Raw genomic sequence first — 19213 nt, forward strand, 5'->3', positions numbered from 1 at the left:
GAAGCTTCATGTTTATCTATTGAATGATCTCATTGTGCAGAAAGAAGACAAACTCATTTATTTATTGATATTTTATCTTTCATGAGCCTTAATTTCCTTTATTATTAAAATTGTAACAGAGCATGCTATTCTCTGTCTTTGTGTTCTAGACTTACATTTTTCTTTCTTCTCTCCTGTTAATAAAATGGTTGTTTCGGTGTGGAACATGAACTCAAAGCATTTCACTGCACATTACACTGTGTGTAAATGTTGTGTGTGATTAAATAAAGACCTTGACTCACCGTGGAGTGTTTTAGTTCCAGTTTTCGAGGGCACTGCGAGGACAGACATGAGGAAAAAGTGGATTCAAACTAAAACACGGAGTAAATTATTCAAACATTATCCTATTTCTTTATTTGCGACGGTCTCAGGAGATCAATTCTGCTGCGGCTGAGCTGTGAAACGTCAGCGATGCTTTATGAAACTCCAGCGGGGAATTTAAAGGCCTGCAGACTTCTACTGCTACAGAAACACACAAAATACTCCAAATACACCAAATACACAAAACACTGCTTTCCTCTGAGGAAACACTCGTCCATCCTCATCATATTCAGAGCATTTAAAGATGTTACACCTCTAACTGGACAAACATCAGATTTAACTGTGAATCATGTCAGGAACATTAAACTGAGTCATAAATGTAAATTAGATAAACTACAACTTAATCTCGCAGCTCAAAACAATAAAGAATAGATTTTATATTCTTGCAGTCACTCTGATGAACACAAGCAAACAAGATTCCAACTGATGGTCCAGGTTCGCCTCCTTCCTGCAGGATCCTACTAAATAATTCTGTTTTCTCCGGGGATGAACAGAAAACCTTCCTGTTCTCAGTGTCGGATGTCAGATTGGACAGTTTTGCCCCAAAAACAATATTAAATGATAATTCAGCCTCATTCTGTGACGCTGCTCTCAGTGGAAGTTACATAATCTGTTTTCTTACTTTGAGACGGTTTTTCCTTTTAGCTGAATTTGGTGAAACGTGTAATTTCCTGACCCGCCGGAGGAGGGAACGTGTCTCTGCCGGAGTCTTCAACAATCCAGAGGCTTACAATGGAAGTGGCTCCTTTACAAAACTGTTCTGTAAGCACTGTAGTAGTGTAGAAACATCTCTGCAGCTCCTGTTAGGCTTGAGAAAGTCACCTAACCTGAACTCTCTCTAGTCTTTCAATACAAAAACAATCTGCATTTAAAACCCATCGTTTCTGTTAAAAACAGCCTCAGAGCCACAAACTAATGATCAGAGTGATTCACTAACGTCCAGCAGCAGGACGGAGACATGAACTCGCTTAGAGAGGAAAGAGGCTCTTTTTACAGCTAAATTATAGTCAAACAAAGTAAAATACAGAGCGACGAAGCACATTCCCAACACTCACACTTTGTGGTTCGTTAGTGAATCTAAAAGGAGTGATTCTCACCGTGAAGGTTTTCCTGCCAGCAGAAAAGCACTAGAACAAGCTGTGGAGGAGCGTTAACAGAGAAACGTCAGACACGCTTAAACAGACAGCAGGACGAGGACGAGGCGGCGGCGGCGGTGGCGGCGGCGGCCGTGTGAAACTAGAAAGGGAAGGAAATTAATCGTGTTCCAGTAACGAAGACGTCTGATTGGCCGGTTTGCTTGTACCTGTCAGGAGCCAGAGAAGCTGGTCACCAGTCGATGTGCCTCGGAGGAGCCGAGGCCCGAGGGAACCTGTTCAGAGTGTCAAAGGTCGGGACGCTACATACACACACACACACACACACACACACACACACACACACACACACACACACACACACACACACACACACACACACACACACACACACACACACACACACACACACACACGGTACAGAATCAATCATGAGGTTAAAACTTGTTTTCTCCTCCGAGGAGTTAGAGAGGAGGACGAGGTCAAAGGTCAAAGGTCAGAGAGCAAATCAGCTTCTTTCTCTCAGAGCTCAACTCAGGTAAAGAGTTAAAGCCCGACGCGGAACAACGAGCCAAACTGTTATAAAGTCTTATGTAATAAAACCCAAAATGTAATAACTGGTCAATAATGTAAAAAGATTTAACAAGAATTCAAATGTGATCTTAAAGTGTTTAATGTTTATACATTATGTTGATGATTGGTGAAATAGATTATAGAGAACAAGTACAAATAGTACAAACTCTTAGAACTCATTCTTTCAGTGTTATTCAAAATGAAGCTGCTCTCTTCCACGTCCAAACATAAATCATTGCCTGACGTTATGATGTAATAGAATTATTACGCTATAGTTTGTTTGCTCCATAACGTAATATTAAAAGGTTTTTTTAAGTTTTGGGCTCAGCATCTTGTTACATCATTGACCAGTTATTACAGTTCGGGTTTGATTACGTTTCGTTTTATAATAATCGGGGTCGTTGTTACATGTCGGCCTCTAACAAGACAGAAAGTCTATAAACGACTCTGATGTTGTAGTTCTACAGTCGCATGTGGCCTCGTTTATTTTTGTGACCCATGTGCAGCTTTATCAAACTACAGAGCTGCTTTCAGTTTGATGCACAACTGAGAGGACGTCACACATTCCCAGCAGTTTTGGAGCAAAGAATCAGAAACTGGCCTCCAAATATAAATAAGCAAACTGAGAGGTTCAGATTTTAGATTCAGATTACAAACGGCCTCTTCATTGTCAAAAAGGTTTTTGATTGCATTTAAAAACGGTTTTCACTTCAAGAAAATAAGAATGACATATTATTAAAAAAAAAAAAAGAAGAAGCCACAAATAAATAAATAACATATTTATCTAAATAAAGAGCTTAAAAAGCCGCATTATTATGATGATGATGATGATTATTATTATTATCATTATTATTATTAAAGTTCTTGAAGTGAAACAAAGAGCAGTTTCTGATTGGTTCCTCCTCCTACGCTGTGATTGGTTCTCCGCCTGTCGCCTCTGTTACGTCTGTTCCCGTTTCAATGCAACTCAGGATGAACGACCAACATGCAGTTAGAGGTTAGACAGGAAGTGAAGGCAGAACTCTTCCTCCGCATGCTTGCCTCTCTCTGAACACAACGATGAGGTGAACGTTCACCGGAGTCTGGTCGACTCTAGACGGGGGGAAACACCACAGTTTTCACGGCGACGTTCAGGCATGCAGTTAGTAGAACCAAGACCAGGAAGCAAAACGCGCAGCGGCACGACGGAGGGAAGGAATGGTAGCGCCACCTGCAGGCTGAACCTTCTGCATCCTGGTATTGACAGTGTGCTTAACGATAAAGACTAAGTAAACTCAGTATTCATTGGTTGGATAGAAGTGTTGAACGCTGCTGACGATTGTAAAGAAACAGGCATTATTGGGATGAGCAGCAGAGCTGAAGGTGTTGCTGAAGGTCCAGGAAGAATCAGAAGAAATCATTTTATACAACGTCAAACAGCTGATTCAGTTTGGTTTCTCTTCTGTCTCAAAACTGCTTCTGCTCGTATTTTATTTACCTCAATTCTTTGATTTATTTGTTTACTGAGTTGTAGGAACTTGCAGCTTAAGTTCTTGATTTCTATATTTTAACAGTTTTCATTTGTACTTTTATTGATTTTATGAAGAACTGACGGGTTGACACTTTTTATTCTGGTTGTACTGGTGACAATGACAATAAAGGTTCTATTCTATTCTATTCTATTCTGTGATCGGTGTGTGACTGTACCAGATGCAGAAATGTGAAGAGTACAGATTGTACATGCTGGTGGTTTTCTGAACCCAAAATTAAAAAAATAAAACAAACCAACAAGCGTTGATGTTTTCTGGGGGAAGAACCGTCTGAACGTTGTGGCTTCAAACACTCCCTGTAGTTTGTGAACATTTTGTTCAGCCGTGGAAGTTTGTCTGCTGATAAGCAGCATTTATTTTCACCCCAGGGGGGGTTTGTTGGTTGTTAGTTGTTGTTATTTTAACCGTCAATTCATCTTTTAAACTTTTGAAGGTTTTTGTAAATGTGACGTTTGAGTAGAAATATGCTGATTTCTGACAAATTCAATAAAAAGCAATAAAATGTCACTTCAACCAAGTTATAAAACTTTAGAACTGTAATAGAAAGTTGCTTTCTTTGGTGGCTTTTAGCAGATACAGGGTTTAATTTTAAATTTTAACATCAGTGCATTAATCCTTTTAATTTAAAGTCACAGTCCTGCATGTTTCACACTTTCCTACAAAAAAATAACTTTTATTGTTCATGTTGAATTGTTTGTATTTGGTGCTAAATGAATAATATGGAATGTTATTTTTACTATATTAAGGCGCGTTGCAGGAAAGAGACGTTAAAAACTTGTAGCACCTCGGTTCACTATACTTTTATCTAAATAAATGACTTAAATATTCCACTTATACTTGATTGTCATTTATAAAGTCATATTTTAAGGTAAATAGAATTTATAATATTATATAAATTAGCTGTTTAAGGATGCCACATAAAGCTCTAATTCTCATCCCATTCTTTAAGTAAATATGCATATTTCTCCTCTTTATGTTTTTAGCCTTTAATGGTTTTTAATAATAGTATTCAGTAGTTCATGTAGTTTCTTCAAAAAGCTTCTATTACTTCAGATTTCATGGTTTTATGACTGAAGGACCTTCAGGTGTGTGTGAGACTCCGCCCCCCTGCAGCCAAGCATCACATGCAGTCACTTTAAAAAGAAACTCTCCCTCCGGCATGCGTATACCTCCACCCCCACACCACCTTCCCCTCCACCCCCACCTTCACCCCACCCCAACCTCCACACCCACCTTCACCTACACCTTCACCTTCACTTTCACCTCCACCTCCACCCTCACCTTTACCCCCACCTTCAGATCTGCCTGCTCCACCTCCACAACCACCTCCACCCTCCCCCCCACCTCCACCTCCACCCAGCGGGACGACGGGACGTTACCTTGTCATGGCGATATTGAGAAAACCCTGCGAGCGCTCGCTATGATAACCATTGTTACTAATTTCCATCGTGAAAACAAGAAGCCGTGAACATAAAGATGATGGATGTGACATGAGACACGGCATGCTGCACGTTGGGAGTAAAAATCTGCGCCAGACGATGTTAAAATAATCATATTCATAAATCTGTATAAACCATAATGTTTTTATTTACACATTAACTGACTAAAAAACGGTGGACCAGTAAGGTAACGGTTGCAAGAGCCCTTGGTGAAAGGTAAGGGACACTTTTCAAAAGTAGCACGCCACAAGAAGCCACAGCCTCCACCCAAGCTTCCAAATGCAAACCAGCACCAAGAATTTAGTAAACAGCTCTATGTACAGGACCCAGAGGAAAGCACTGAGTGAGGAGTTTAGAGGGAGCAGGAGGCGGCTGAAGGGTCTTACGTTTTCATGGGAATTGTCTCAATGCTATAAAGATACACAAACAAAAAACAAAACAGCAACGTGAAGATGTTATGAGCTGAAAGTCACCTGCGATCGATCAGCTCTGATCAGCTCTGATCAGCTCTGATCAGCTCTGATCAGCTGAGCTGGAGTCCACAGACGGGAAAGAAAAAGATGCATGAGGAGGAAATGTGACATGACAGATGAGTCAATGTTTGTCTGTAAAGTGCCGAGTGCTTGATGGAGCGGAATGAAGGAAGGAAGGCAAACAAACAAACAAACAAACAAACAAAAAAAGAAACATGGAAAATGGAAATAGTAGAAATGGTTATCACAAAGTAAAATGCCAAGTCCCGGAAACAGAGGAGCTATGAGGAAAGAAAAAGGAGGAGAAAATAAATCAATAATTAAAAACATTGACCAAAATTTCAATACGAATGAGAACGAAGGAAAAACATTATTTTCCTACTTGCAGCTAAAACCAACATAAAACAAGAAGAAACAGAAGTCTTAAAAAGAGTCATATCATCCAGCTTCACCTCCTCCTCCTCCTCCTGTTCTCCTCCTCCTGTTCACCTCCTCCTCCTGTTCTCCTCCTCTTGTTCACCTCCTCCTCCTGTTCTCCTCCTCCTCCTGTTCTCCACCTCCTCCTGTCCTCCTCCTCCTCCTGTTCTCCTCCTCCTCCTCCTGGTCTGGTCGGTCCAGAAACCTTCAGTGTTCTAAGGTTCTAGCTCCTCCTTGATTTTCCTCATTTGAATATTGGATCATAGGAGCTGCATTAAGAATCTGCTGTGTCTGTGTGAGCTGGACTGGCTCCGCCCACACATGCCCATCTTGGGAAGAGGAGGAAGTACTTCCTCTCGTGGTGCCATGTGCCAGAGCAGAGCTGCCTAATTGTGGGAGGAGTCAAAGGGAGGGCCTACCTTGATTGGGATTGGCTAAACCCCCGATGACACTATATAGGGTTTGATTTCTGATTGGCTGCTTGGAGCAACACACTTTTTAAAACCTGAAACAAGCCAGGGACAGAGAGGACAGACTGTCTTCACTTCTGGGACGTCAGTCCAGGTATGGGGACGAGTAGTACTGCTGGAGAACCTTCAGGAAGTGAATTCTGCATAATATGACCCTTTAAAAGAAAATAAATATCTACAGTGATGTAATAGAGTAATCTGAGTACACGTGTTAGAATGTTTTAAAGCAGGGATGTTGACAGTTATTTTAATTTAGCTTTCATCTAGTAAAAGAGCATTAATCCTCCCGTCAGTCGGTCGGGAGGAAAGAATCAGCCACTCACTCGTCGTAAACGTCCTCGGTGTCCATCCGGCGGTAAAACTTGGCCAGTTTGACGGCCAGGATGATGCTGGGCAGCAGGAAGAGCGTGCTGCAGCCCAGACCCATCCAGAACGTGTTCTGTGGAAAAACAAGGTGCTCAAGGACCAGAACGAATCAGCCCAGGGTCAAACTACACAGTATCTATTGTACTGCGAGTGCTGCTGCAGTGACGGAGTACACAGACTGAACACATCTTTTATGTAAAGAAACAGTTAACACATCAGGAGGTTTTGGTTTATGATGATTATCCTCTCGTTATTAAAATGATCCTATTAGTACTGATGTTCAATTCAGAACAATGTGATATTTTCTCTCCAGTTAAAAATATAAAATAGCTCTATAAAATTTTTACATACAAAATTGACCAAATTCAGACTAGAAAGTTATAAATATGGAAAAAAGAAACAACATTGAATTATTATTATATAGTACTCACTTTATCATACATGTTGTAATGATACTGGTTTTTCTTGATACGGTTGAGACTGAAATTAGATTTCACTTTCAGTAAATTCTAATGTTCCCATCATCGTGGGAATCAAATGATTAAGTAGATGAACTTAAAGTTCATTTTAAAACTAAACCCAGTTTGAGTTAAATCAAAAGTCCAAATCATGTTTGGTTTTCCTACAGATCATTTATCTTATCTTAGTATAATCGTGGTTTCTGTTTTTGTTCAATTACTTTTATTACTGTTATCAATACGACCAATTTTACTTAATGTCAATACTGTTTCTGACATTTTATGTTTGTATTTCTTCTTTTCCTTACCTATTCTCTGTACCTTAATAGAATTTAGTTTTTATGTATTTTATGGACTTATATGAGGGAAACAATAGAATTATTAAAATCCTTTACGTGTCCTGAAGGAAACAAGGTGTTTCTGTTGGACGTTCAGACGTAAAGAGTTTTTCCTCTCAAACGAACCAATCGGAGCCGATCCCCCTAATGCAGCGAGTGTTTTCATGTGTTCACTGGTTACCATGGAGTCCATCAGGAAGCTGCAGGCCAGGATCTCCGCCGTGTCCACCATGTTGCTGAAGGGCTTGCAGGGAGCGACCTCCATGTTGAGCTGCACACAGAAGCCAGCGTCAGCCCGTCACACCTCCACCACCTCCACCACCTCTGGTGCTGCTCACATGAAAACCCACAAACCGCTGCACAACAACGTCCCTCCACTTTCAATGTTCCCGGAAAACTAGAAGAACGTCTCTCCTCATTGGAATAAAACTTTTATTGTCCGTCAACATTGTGGTTTTTTTTTTTACTTTGGTCAGAATTCCTCCGACAGAAACCAAAGTCCCACAAAGCAAATTCCTCAGATTTAAAGAGGCAGTAACTGTTATATTTGTCTCCTCTAAATTTACTGGAGCTCCGACGGAACAGCACCGACTTCTGAATGGGTTCTGACAAGAACGACCCGTTCACTCACTCACTTTTCACTCGCTCTCACTTTTCACTCCCTCACACTTTTCACCCACTCACACTTTTCACTCACTCTCACTTTTCACTCCCTCACTTTTCACTTGCTCACACTTTTTACTTGCTCACACTTTTCACTTGTGGTCACTTTTCACTCCCTCACACTTTTCACCCGCTCTCACTTTTCACTCGCACACTTTTCACTCTCTCACTTTTCACTCCCTCACACTTTTTACTCGCTCACTTTTCACTCGCTCACATTTTTCACCCGCGCTCACTTTTCACTTGTGGTCACTTTTCACTCCCTCACACTTTTCACCCGCTCTCACTTTTCACTCGCACACTTTTCACTCGCTCTCACTTTTCACTCCCTCACACTTTTCACTTGCGGTCACTTTTCACTCCCTCACACTTTTCACCCGCTCTCACTTTTCACTCGCACACTTTTCACTCTCTCACTTTTCACTCCCTCACACTTTTCACTCGCACACTTTTTACTCGCTCACTTTTCACTCGCTCACATTTTTCACCCGCGCTCACTTTTCACTTGCGGTCACTTTTCACTCCCTCACACTTTTCACCCGCTCTCACTTTTCACTTGCACACTTTTCACTCTCTCACTTTTCACTCCCTCACACGTTTCACTCGCACACTTTTTACTCGCTCACTTTTCACTTGCTCACATTTTTCACCCGCGCTCACTTTTCACTCGCTCACACTTCACTCGCTCACACTTCACTCGCTCACACTTTTCACTCGCTCTCACTTTTCACTCACTCTCACTTTTCACTCGCCCACACTTTTCACTCGCCCACACTTTTCACTCGCTCACACTCACAGATGTTTTCACCCATTCGATGTATTGATGGAAGTAGCTGATGATGGTCGCCGTGTACTTTGCAGTTTCCTGAAGGAGATTAGAGACAGAAGATGAGTGAAAACATCATTTGAAAGCCTGAGAGTTTAAAACAAAGTAAATTTTACCCGGTCGATGAGATGAGACGCGTTCTTGGAGACGAGGAACTGAGCAGCATCGATCGCCTCGAGAATAGCCAAGATTTTGTTCTGAAACAACCCAAAAAAAACTTTGATTAATTCTGATATTTCTATGAGACATGAGAACGACTTTTTTGTTTTCTGCTGATTGGTACTGGAAAGTATCTACTGCTGCGTAAAGGTAGAAAAAAAACTGCATTGTCTATTTAATTAATGGTCATAATTCACACAATGTTGTTATTTTGCACATTGTCTTTGACCAAATGCTCAAATTTAGGGATGTACCGATACCGATACCGATATCGGCTATGCTGTTCGATACTGAGTATTATGTGATGTTATGCGTCAGTAATGGTATCGGTACTAAGTATCGGCAAGTAGCAGAAGTTTAGTACTTGTATTGGTAGTCGGATTAGGAAAGTAGCTAAAGGTTAGTACTTGTATCGGTCCTTGGTATCAGCATGAAGCAAAATGTTTGTACTCGTCCTATAAAAAGTACTATCAGTACTATCACGACTGAAAAAACAATGAATATTTGCTTTTCATCGTTGATGAAGAATTTTTTTCAAGATGTCTTTGAATAATCAAAGTATTTTAATTAAAACGCACTGGATTTGTCAGTATGTACACTGACTAAATTGTGTATTTCAGACTGACTAAAGTGTGTATTTCATACAGACTGAAGTGTGTATTTCATACTGACTAGTGTATTTCAGACTGACTAAAGTGTGTATTTCAGACAGACTGAAGTGTGTATTTCAGACTGACTAAAGTGTGTATTTCATACTGACTAGTGTATTTCAGACTGACTGAAGTGTGTATTTCAGACTGACTAAAGTGTGTATTTCAGACTGACTAGTGTATTTCAGACTGACTAAAGTGTGTATTTCATACTGACTAGTGTATTTCAGACAGACTAAAGTGTGTATTTCATACTGACTAGTGTATTTCAGACTGACTGAAGTGTGTATTTCATACAGACTGAAGTGTGTATTTCATACAGACTGAAGTGTGTATTTCAGACTGACTGAAGTGTGTATTTCAGACTGCAGGTTGTGACTCACTGGCAGGTCGGACGCCGTCCTCTCCAGGTACCTCATGCTCTGGTTCAAGGCGCTCTTCACAGGGACACAGATCAACACTCGGCATCAAAACTCAGAAAACATTTGAAAACAGGCGGAGAGCAGAGAAACAGCAGGAGACACCGAGAACAAAGTGACAGTGATGAGCAGCAGCGTGTTTTCTGCAGCGGCATGCCGAGGAGTTTTGCTCCAAAATGAAATATCCACAATCCAAAGAAAGAAATGACTCACCTTCATGACGACTTACAAACTAATAAACTGTTGTTCTAGATGAGACAAGCCTGCATTTCTTTTCTTTAAGTGGATATTTTGGGACAAAACCCTTCATGACCAGCACCATACATGATCATAATGTCAACGTAAGAACACACACACACAGTTTTATTATGTTCCAGAAGCAGATTGTCTGTGTTCAGCAGTCACTGTGTAATCTGAAGGACACACCATCCACCTGAAAGGCTGCAGACAATGGAGGAGGACACTTAATACACATGTTGAGGCTTACCCTTGCTCTAACATATCTCTTGAAGTTGAACGTGGAAGAAGAACAAAAAAACAAGAGCTGTTGTGAAAACTGCGTTGAAGCACATCACTGTTTGGTAAAAGTAAAATCTTGACAGAGAAACAGGACTGAGTATTAAACGTGTATTCCTGACAACACCTGCCTGACATACGGAAACAGTTTTTAATGATAATCTCTGAAATATAAGATTTTCTCTGCTGTGATTCTCTTGAATAGATGTTTGTAAAGGATAATACAGAAATGACAGGATCTTTCTGATCAGTTCTGACATGTGATCACACTGGATAGTTTTAGAGTTTTTTTAATTTCCTGCTGGAGCTGAACGTCTGACGTCAGCCCGGCAGAGAAAACTCATTTCCTCAGACTGGAAACTGCTCACCAGCAAGCTAAATGTTCATTCAAAATAATGAGAAGGACGATTTACTGACCGACTGTCAGGTCGGCTCACGTTTGGTGGCTGAGCTCTTCTTTACTGAAGTAAAAGAATTTATAATTGACAAAATTCTTGTTTCTGTCCTTTTCTTTCCTCTCGCTCTCCTCTAAGCCAGAGTTCAGGGGCCACATACAGTCTAATTTCATCCTGAGTGGGCGGAACCGGTAAAATATGGCCATAATAACCTTTAATTTGAAACTTTAAAGCTTTTATTTATTGTGGCGCAGAGTGTATGTGAAGAAAACGGTGATATCACCACAGAAAATGACTCCAATCTCAACTTAAAGCCAATTTAAATGAAACCTTCTGTTGCTAAATACAGTGAAACGACCAGAAAACTTCTCCTGTAGCTGTTGCATTCTGGGTATCTTTTCAAACTCCCCCTGACTGAGGAAAGTATCGGGAACTTCATAAATATCATCCTGTTTCCATGCAGCAGTGGATAATCTGGAAGTTTTGATACTTATAGTTTATGGGAGAGTTATGTTTTCAAACGTAGGCAGGACAGTTTCCACATCCTACAGATGATTTACAGTTCTAATGTGTAAAGCAGCAGCTGTGCTCCAGATTTCTGGGCTACGAACGATCAGCCCATCAGCACTTTTATCGATCAAACTAGATCTGTCAACGTGGATTCAACAGTCTAATTCAGTGTTTCATTATCATTATCATTAGCAAAGACACAGATTCAACACGTATCACGTTTGAATAATTAGAAAAGAGTTTAAATGTTGTTGTAAAACAGCTAAAAATGAGATTTAAGAGGTTAAAAGCAGCCATTTTGTGAGAGGAAGCAGTCGTACCATGGCCTGCTCCATGGGGACGACCTGCTGCCTGTGGATCTGCTGCAGAGTCCCGACGTGGCCTTTCAGCGCCGCCTGCAGAGCTCCTCTGGGCTGCAACACACAAACAGTTCACACAAATACAGTTTAGCCAAGACCAGCACTCTTTTTACATTTACGTCAACACATAGTCTGTTTTTGATCCATTACAGGGACAGTTGGTTCCAATGGAGAATTACAGGTGATGCACATGATTTTGGAGCCAAAACTTTGTGTAGAGACAGAAAACTGATGGGAAGCTGCTTTAAAAGCCTCTCTGCCATTCTGAGTCGCTCCAAACTCCATTTTGCTGAAGCATCCTGATGGACCTGGTACTTGGAGGTTAATAAATGTGCTGTTTGAACCACCTAAAGGCGGATGGAGAGGTAATCAGTGCTCAGACAGCTGCTGAAAGCTCCAGGAGCCAGAAAACACCCAAACTCCCCACCAAGCGCTGCGCTGGCCTTGTAAACAAATCAGTAAATGTAATTAAGTGTGTGTGCTGTGGAGAAAACAGGGAAAGCTCTTACCATGAGGTCCGTCTGGGCCTCCAGCTCTCTGGAAAACGACAGCAGATCAACCACAGTGACTCCTTTGTTCACCTGCAGACGACAAACAGAGAACAGAGAACACAGAACAGAGAACACAGAACAGAGAACACAGAACAGAGAACACAGAACACAGAACAGAGAACAGAGAACAGAGAACAGAGAACAGAGAACACAGAACAGAGAACAGAGAACAGAGAACACAGAACAGAGAACACAGAACAGAGAACACAGAACACAGAACACAGAACACAGAACAGAGAACAGAGAACACAGAACAGAGAACACAGAACAGAGAACAGAGAACAGAGAACACAGAACAGAGAACAGAGAACAGAGAACACAGAACACAGAACACAGAACAGAGAACACAGAACAGAGAACAGAGAACACAGAACACAGAACAGAGAACAGAGAACAGAGAACAGAGAACAGAGAACACAGAACACAGAACACAGAACAGAGAACACAGAACAGAGAACAGAGAACACAGAACACAGAACAGAGAACAGAGAACACAGAACAGAGAACACAGAACAGAGAACAGAGAACACAGAACACAGAACAGAGAACAGAGAACAGCATCAACAGCGGAGTGGACACTGACAATGTTAATCACTTTACATTTTAATATTGTTTGAAAAGGTTTAGAAGACAAGAGTTGATAGATTATTTTGTGCAGAGTGATTCACTACATCTGAGTATGTTTGCAAAGGAATTCTTGTGTTTTCACTTGAAAATATCTGCTGTTACTGTGGTGAGCGTCGTTTCCTCAGTTGACACACAACTTTTATTGTGACATATTTTCCATGTGCTTCTCTCCTTCGGCCTTTTCTCAATCTCTTCTGTTGCATTCATGCTGTCACATTTCATCCTGTGCTTGCTGGAGCTCAGAGCTCCACTCAGCCACCATGTGGTCACAGTAACGATGCAGTAAAACACTCCCGGTTACATCAGGCTGTTATTCTCATTTGTTCAGCAGCAAATTCCATGCAAACTAAAAGTGTGATCTATTTGTCCGAGCAGGTTTTATGAAGGATTTTATTAAAGTTCTCCTGTCCTCCAGTTGTTCTCCTCCTCCTCCTGTTCTCCTCCTCCTCCTGTTCACCTCCTCCTCCTGTTCTCCTCCTCCTCCTCCTCCTGTTCTCCTCCTCCTCCTGTTCACCTCCTCCTCCTGTTCTCCTCCTCCTCCTGGTCTGGTCGGTCCAGAAACCTTCAGTATTCTAAGTTTCTAGCTCCTCCTTGATTTTCCTAATCTGAATATTGGATCATAGGAGCTGCATTCAGAATCTGCTGTGTCTGTGTGAGCTGGACTGGCTCCACCCACACATGCCCATCTTGGGAAGAGGAGGAAGTACTTCCTCTCGTGGTGCCATGTGCCAGAGCAGAGCTGCCTAATTGTGGGAGGAGTCAAAGGGAGGGCCTACCTTGATTGGGATTGGCTAAACCCCCGATGACACTATATAGGGCTTGATTTCTGATTGGCTGGTTGGAGCAACACACTTTTTAAACCTGAAACCAGCCAGGGAGAGAGAGGACAGACTGTCTTCACCTCTGGGACGTCTGCACTGTGACGGACTGCTGACCTCTGCAGGTCTTCACTCTCACTTGAATGAGTTTAACTCTGCAGGTCAGAATCGATTAGTTCGATCACAGGATCCTCCTGACTCCCGGAGAGTCTCATCGCCTCGGCAGGATCTCGTGTGGATAACTAATCTGCGGCGGTGCTTGGTGGAACCACGTGTTCTGCGTCGCCGCTGCGATCAGGTGAAGCCTGACGGCCTGCTGCGTGTTAATAGGCAACATGGAAGAGTTTGGTACTGTCAGCAGAACCAGGCTCTTCCTTTCATACGACCCAGTCTCTCAGTGTGGACAGTCAACCTGCTGTCATTTACTTTACGACTGTCGTCAATTCAATTCATGTACAGCCTCAGTTTTCACAGCGTGGGGAAGATTTCCACAGAAGGCCACCAGAGGGCAGCAGGGGGTCAGGAGTCAGGCTTTTCCTAACATAATTCAACTCCTCTCAACTTCTCACAAGAAACAATGACAAAGAAATAAGTAGAAAGTAAAAACAATCTGATTCTGATTTTATTGTAGCTGAAATTTTATTTTATGATATAGTTAATGATAATAATCTTCAGGTTTTGTATAAGGCCGATAAAAAAATATTGCCAATGAACATTCAAGAAAGGTTTGAAAGAAGAGAAGAAGAAGTGTCACAGTCACAGGAAGTAGTTTATGGAACGCAAGAGACAGGAACTCTCCTGGCATTTAAGAAACGCATAAAAGCTGCAACGTTAAAAAAGTATGAAAATTAGATTTGGACATATATATATATATATATACACAGTAATAATGCGAGATACTTGATTGAACAAACATGAAAATTATGGTTTTCGTATTTGTATATTGTAAATACTGTACATAAAATGTCCAAAAATATCTGTAAAACTGTATATATTTAGAACGTTGGTCATTACCAAAATAAGAGACTGATGTAAAGTGATTGTCAGGTAACAAAGGGGCCGATATAAGACTGATCTTCTCTGCTGCTCCTCTTTGTTCAGACTATGTCTCTATTGACGTTTTGTTGCAGGGAGTATTTTTTAATTATAACTTTTGTATGAAAATAAAAAATATAAACCCAAATCGATGGTTTCAATAATATCTGATATTGTGAAAAACATCCTGCACGCAAACAATAATGAGTATTTAGGCAAGACAAGGCTCTGAAACAGAATGAGAGTCTGTCCGTATGAAAACAACAGTGTGTCTGCTTGGATTAAAGAGTAATCTGATTACAGCGCGTTCCTCCGTGTCGACCGAGGGCTTCGCTCTCTCAGTGTTTGTGCTCGTCTCACCTCCTCCAGGTAGTCGGCGTAGTTGATTTCTGAGACGCCCGATTCAGAAAAGTCCAGAAGGTTCTGCTTCCCCTCGGCCTCCAGCAGGATGATGGACCTGAGGTCGATCTTCACACGGTCCAGCTGACCCACCACATCCTTGGTAAACTGTGAACGACAGTCAATAAACTTCAATACGTTTCAATATGCAGCAGAATAAACTTTTCCAAGAGGTCACTCCTCTTTAATGTCTGCATATCAAAATGAATGAAATCTGTTGTTTCTTTCGCGCTGTAGTAAAGTCAAGATGTATTATTTCTGGAGTTTGAAGCTTTATTGTTGCTCAGTTTTTGTGAAACTGCAGAGAATCACCAAAACACTTTAATCAAAGAAAAAATAATTCCGACTTCATGAAATGTGGTTTGGAGAGAAGTTTTATTCCCTGACATTTTTCCGGCTCACAGCTTTCCACTGTTTTCACTCTAATTCTGAACCTTTTAAAGATTTAATTAGAAAACCAACATACAACTAGAACCAATGAGAAGTTCAGAGAATTTTAAATGATGACATATTTTCTATTTGTATACATATGAAAATGTGTTGCAGTGAGCTGATTATATATTTTTAAAATTCTTTTACACACAGAAAAGATGATTTTCATGAAGAATGTCCTGAATATAAACACAACAGCTCACAAAACACAGAACAGCTTTTGGTTTTCTACCGGAGGGGAAAAGCAGTAAAAACTGTCGACAGACAAGCTGCACTAATAAAACCCAACGTCTCTTCAGATGTTTTTGTTTTCTGACCAAAGACATTTAGAATCTTGCGCTGATGCTGCAAACTTGTCTCTTTCACAGAAACATGAAACTATTTCAGCAGATTTCAACAGATAAAAGCCAGAAACTATATTTAAATGCAGCGGCGGCATTTTAAAGCTTCGGTCTTTATTAGTAGGACGAGATGATGACTTTTCTCTTTTACTTTGACTGATTGTCAAAACAAGACTTTAAACTCAACTGATCAGTTGAGTTTAGCGAGAAAAAATATAATTTACTTCTAAATGATCACGATATGAAGAATGAGCTTGTACCATCTCACAATACTAATAGATGTATGAAATCAATATCTTTACATGGCTGTGAAGAGAAATGAACCCGCATGTTCTTTATATGTTTGGTCATAATTTAATCACCGTCCAGCAAAGATTAAAATAAATTCTTGTCAGTTTAAAGCTTCAAGGTTTTCTTCTTTATTCATTTGATATCAATATCTCATATAAGTGAAAGTAAGAAGATGGCTGAAGACTCCTGGAAACTTCTAAACATTCTGAGGCTGTAATGAAGATAAATGAGTGCAGCGAAGCGACGCAGACGCAGCCTGGAAGGTCTCAGGGGCTGCGGCTCGCAGCCAACTGGCAGCGGCGTGCCGGCAGCGTGCCGGCGTCTCAGACGGGCTGCAGTTTGGCTCCGGGTCAGAAAGAGACGCTTCCAGAGACCAAAGAAGTGGGACCCACCGAGGGGAGAGACGAGGCTCATCACTGACGTCACGTCGGGCTTCAGCAGTAATGAAATAATTCAGTAATCCTACAAAAGATCTGCTGCCAACAATCAGAACCACTTTGCTTCATTTTCATACTTTTATAAAAGTGTCAGTGTGAATGTTTTATAACGTAACTTACTGTGATATTTAATAATAATGTCTCTGAAGGATAGAGATGGTTTCTGTTGTAAGAAATACATTTTCATACATTAATAACATAAAGGTATGTTTTGTATTCCTGGCATGACAGCATAACCCTGAAGACATCCGTGTGTATTCCTCTGAAAGTGGAAATGTACGAATGAATTCAGATCCTGCAGTTTAGTAGCAGCACTATTTGTATTGGTGGAGGGATATATGAATATTGTAGAAATGAACTACAGTCAGGTAATGTGGTGTAAGTCTGGAGAGTGAGCGGTGAGATCAGAGGAAAAAGAAAAGGTTCACGGTAAAAATCACGTTTTTTAATGTAAAGCTTTAAACAGCAGCAAACGTTGCAGTGAACTTGATGTAATGAATCCCAAAGAGTGACAAATCCTCCAGGTACCAGAACTTATGTAGAAATGTAACTTTGAAAGGGAAAACTTTTCTATTTGATTTAAAAAAGAAATGCTGTGAGGAGAAGAGTTTGAGTTTAGAGTTAACTGTGTGAGAAGCTTTCAGATCTGCTAGAGAACAAACTTTACACCAAAAGTATATATATATATATATATATATATATATATATATATATATATATATATATATATATATATATATATATATATTGTTGTACACCAGTGGTCTGCCTTTCTGTAATTATACTAAATATTAAATCATAGCTGCTGAAAATCACAAAATCAGGTTCTGCTTATTCATCACAAACACTGAATCAAACTTGCAAAAACCAAAAGTGTGTGTGTGTGTGTGTGTGTGTGTGTGTGTGTGTGTGTGTGTGTGTGTGTGTGTGTGTGTGTGTGTGTGTGTGTGTGCAGTTTACTGACCACAGAAGTGTTGAGGAAAGATGAGATGTTGAAGACTTTGTCCAGACGCATGGCTGAATAAATGCCTCTGTTCAGTTTGCATGTGCTGAAGAAGAAGAAGAAGAAGAAGAAGAAGAAGAAGAAGAAGAAGAAGAAGAAGAAGAAGACGAAGAAGAAGAAGGGAGAAGGGAGAAGGAGAAGAGTCACTGCAGGTTTTCCTCAGTGAAAACATTTGCTGCCCTCTAGTGACACAGGCTGGAAGTACATGACTGCTCCCTGACTCAATACTGGCTCAATACCAGACTCAATACTGTTGAGTCAATACTGTTGAATACCGCTCTGTTATCTTTAAGATAAATCGGCGGCCTGGATAACATTCCCCTCCCATGATGGACTCGCAGCAGCACTGCTTGTTCTTTAGTAGGATGATGAGGCAGCGCTGCTTTATTTGGAAATATAAGGAGAGTCTGTGTTTCCAGTGAACTGCAGCGTCTCACTGGAGGGAAATGATGAAAGCTGCAGTAATCGTCAGGCAAGAAGCTGCAGGAGAGCAGGAGAGCAGCACGGAGCAGAAAACCCCTGCTAATGAGCCACAACAACATAATGGCTGCGCTTTCTCTGTCAAAGAAGTAAAACAGCAGAATAAGGGATAAACAAATGTGTGAGAAGCTGCAATATTCCGTAATTCTGCTCAAATATCTTTATAAAGTGATGAAACTATAGAGAGGACGGATTGTAATCCACGTTAATCCTAAACTAGGAGTTTCCTGTACCTGTACAGGCTCTCGGCCGTCAGCTCCAGGTCCGAGTCGTTGTACATGTAGCCGGGGATGAAGTTCTTCCACTCGGGGTGGATCAGGTAGGGAGTGTCCACAACCTGCAGGAGCAGGAAGCATCCAGACCATCAACTAACAAACAAACGCTTTCTGATCTGAGACGCTGTGTTTCATCCAGGTTTGTAGGATTAAACTCAGCTGTAATCTAAAGCAGCAGCATCTTACTACAATAAGTGAGCTAAAAAATAGAAATCAATTTATAATGAATATATTCCACTTTATAGGCAGAGCAACTAATGCAGGGAAATAGACACAATACATTCCAGGTTCTTCCTATGAGCTCTTATAAAATACATAAAATACATTCAGCTAAAATCTTTGAGTTTATTTGTGATTTAACCGTCAAATTAAAGCAGTTTTTATTTTCTAATTGACGGGAGCTGAACTCAGATTTAGTAAAACATTAGAGGTCAGGTAAAGAAAAAGAAAACGTCCTCCATAACATTATGTTTACGTGGTTTAAAGAAGATAAAATGGGTGAAATTTTAA

General features: G+C 40.8%; 1 protein-coding gene across 3 annotated transcripts in view; it reads right to left on the reverse strand.

Moving 5' to 3' along the window:
• The window catches only part of prom1a (prominin 1a), a 98551-nt gene that overhangs the window by 2893 nt on the left and 76445 nt on the right, over positions 1-19213 (reverse strand). Inside the window, exons 13-26 of one of the 3 annotated variants that reach the window (XM_080466132.1) lie at positions 18662-18765; positions 17910-17994; positions 15406-15552; positions 12524-12595; positions 11976-12068; positions 10199-10252; positions 9123-9203; positions 8977-9045; positions 7699-7788; positions 6679-6794; positions 5382-5405; positions 1664-1756; positions 1458-1497; positions 282-314 (exon numbers count right to left, since the gene is read on the reverse strand). In XM_080466132.1, the coding sequence (XP_080322258.1) occupies positions 1687-1756; positions 5382-5405; positions 6679-6794; positions 7699-7788; positions 8977-9045; positions 9123-9203; positions 10199-10252; positions 11976-12068; positions 12524-12595; positions 15406-15552; positions 17910-17994; positions 18662-18765 (1005 nt within the window). In that variant the 3' untranslated portion in view covers positions 282-314; positions 1458-1497; positions 1664-1686. Of the gene's footprint in view, positions 1-281; positions 315-1457; positions 1498-1663; positions 1757-5120; positions 5750-6678; positions 6795-7698; positions 7789-8976; positions 9046-9122; positions 9204-10198; positions 10253-11975; positions 12069-12523; positions 12596-15405; positions 15553-17909; positions 17995-18661; positions 18766-19213 lie in introns of those variants that run through there. The other 2 variants (XM_080466134.1, XM_080466133.1) reach the window with 2 other exon arrangements.

Source organism: Lipophrys pholis (genome assembly GCF_963383615.2).
Source record: "Lipophrys pholis genome assembly, chromosome: 6".
NCBI lineage: Eukaryota > Metazoa > Chordata > Actinopteri > Blenniiformes > Blenniidae > Lipophrys > Lipophrys pholis.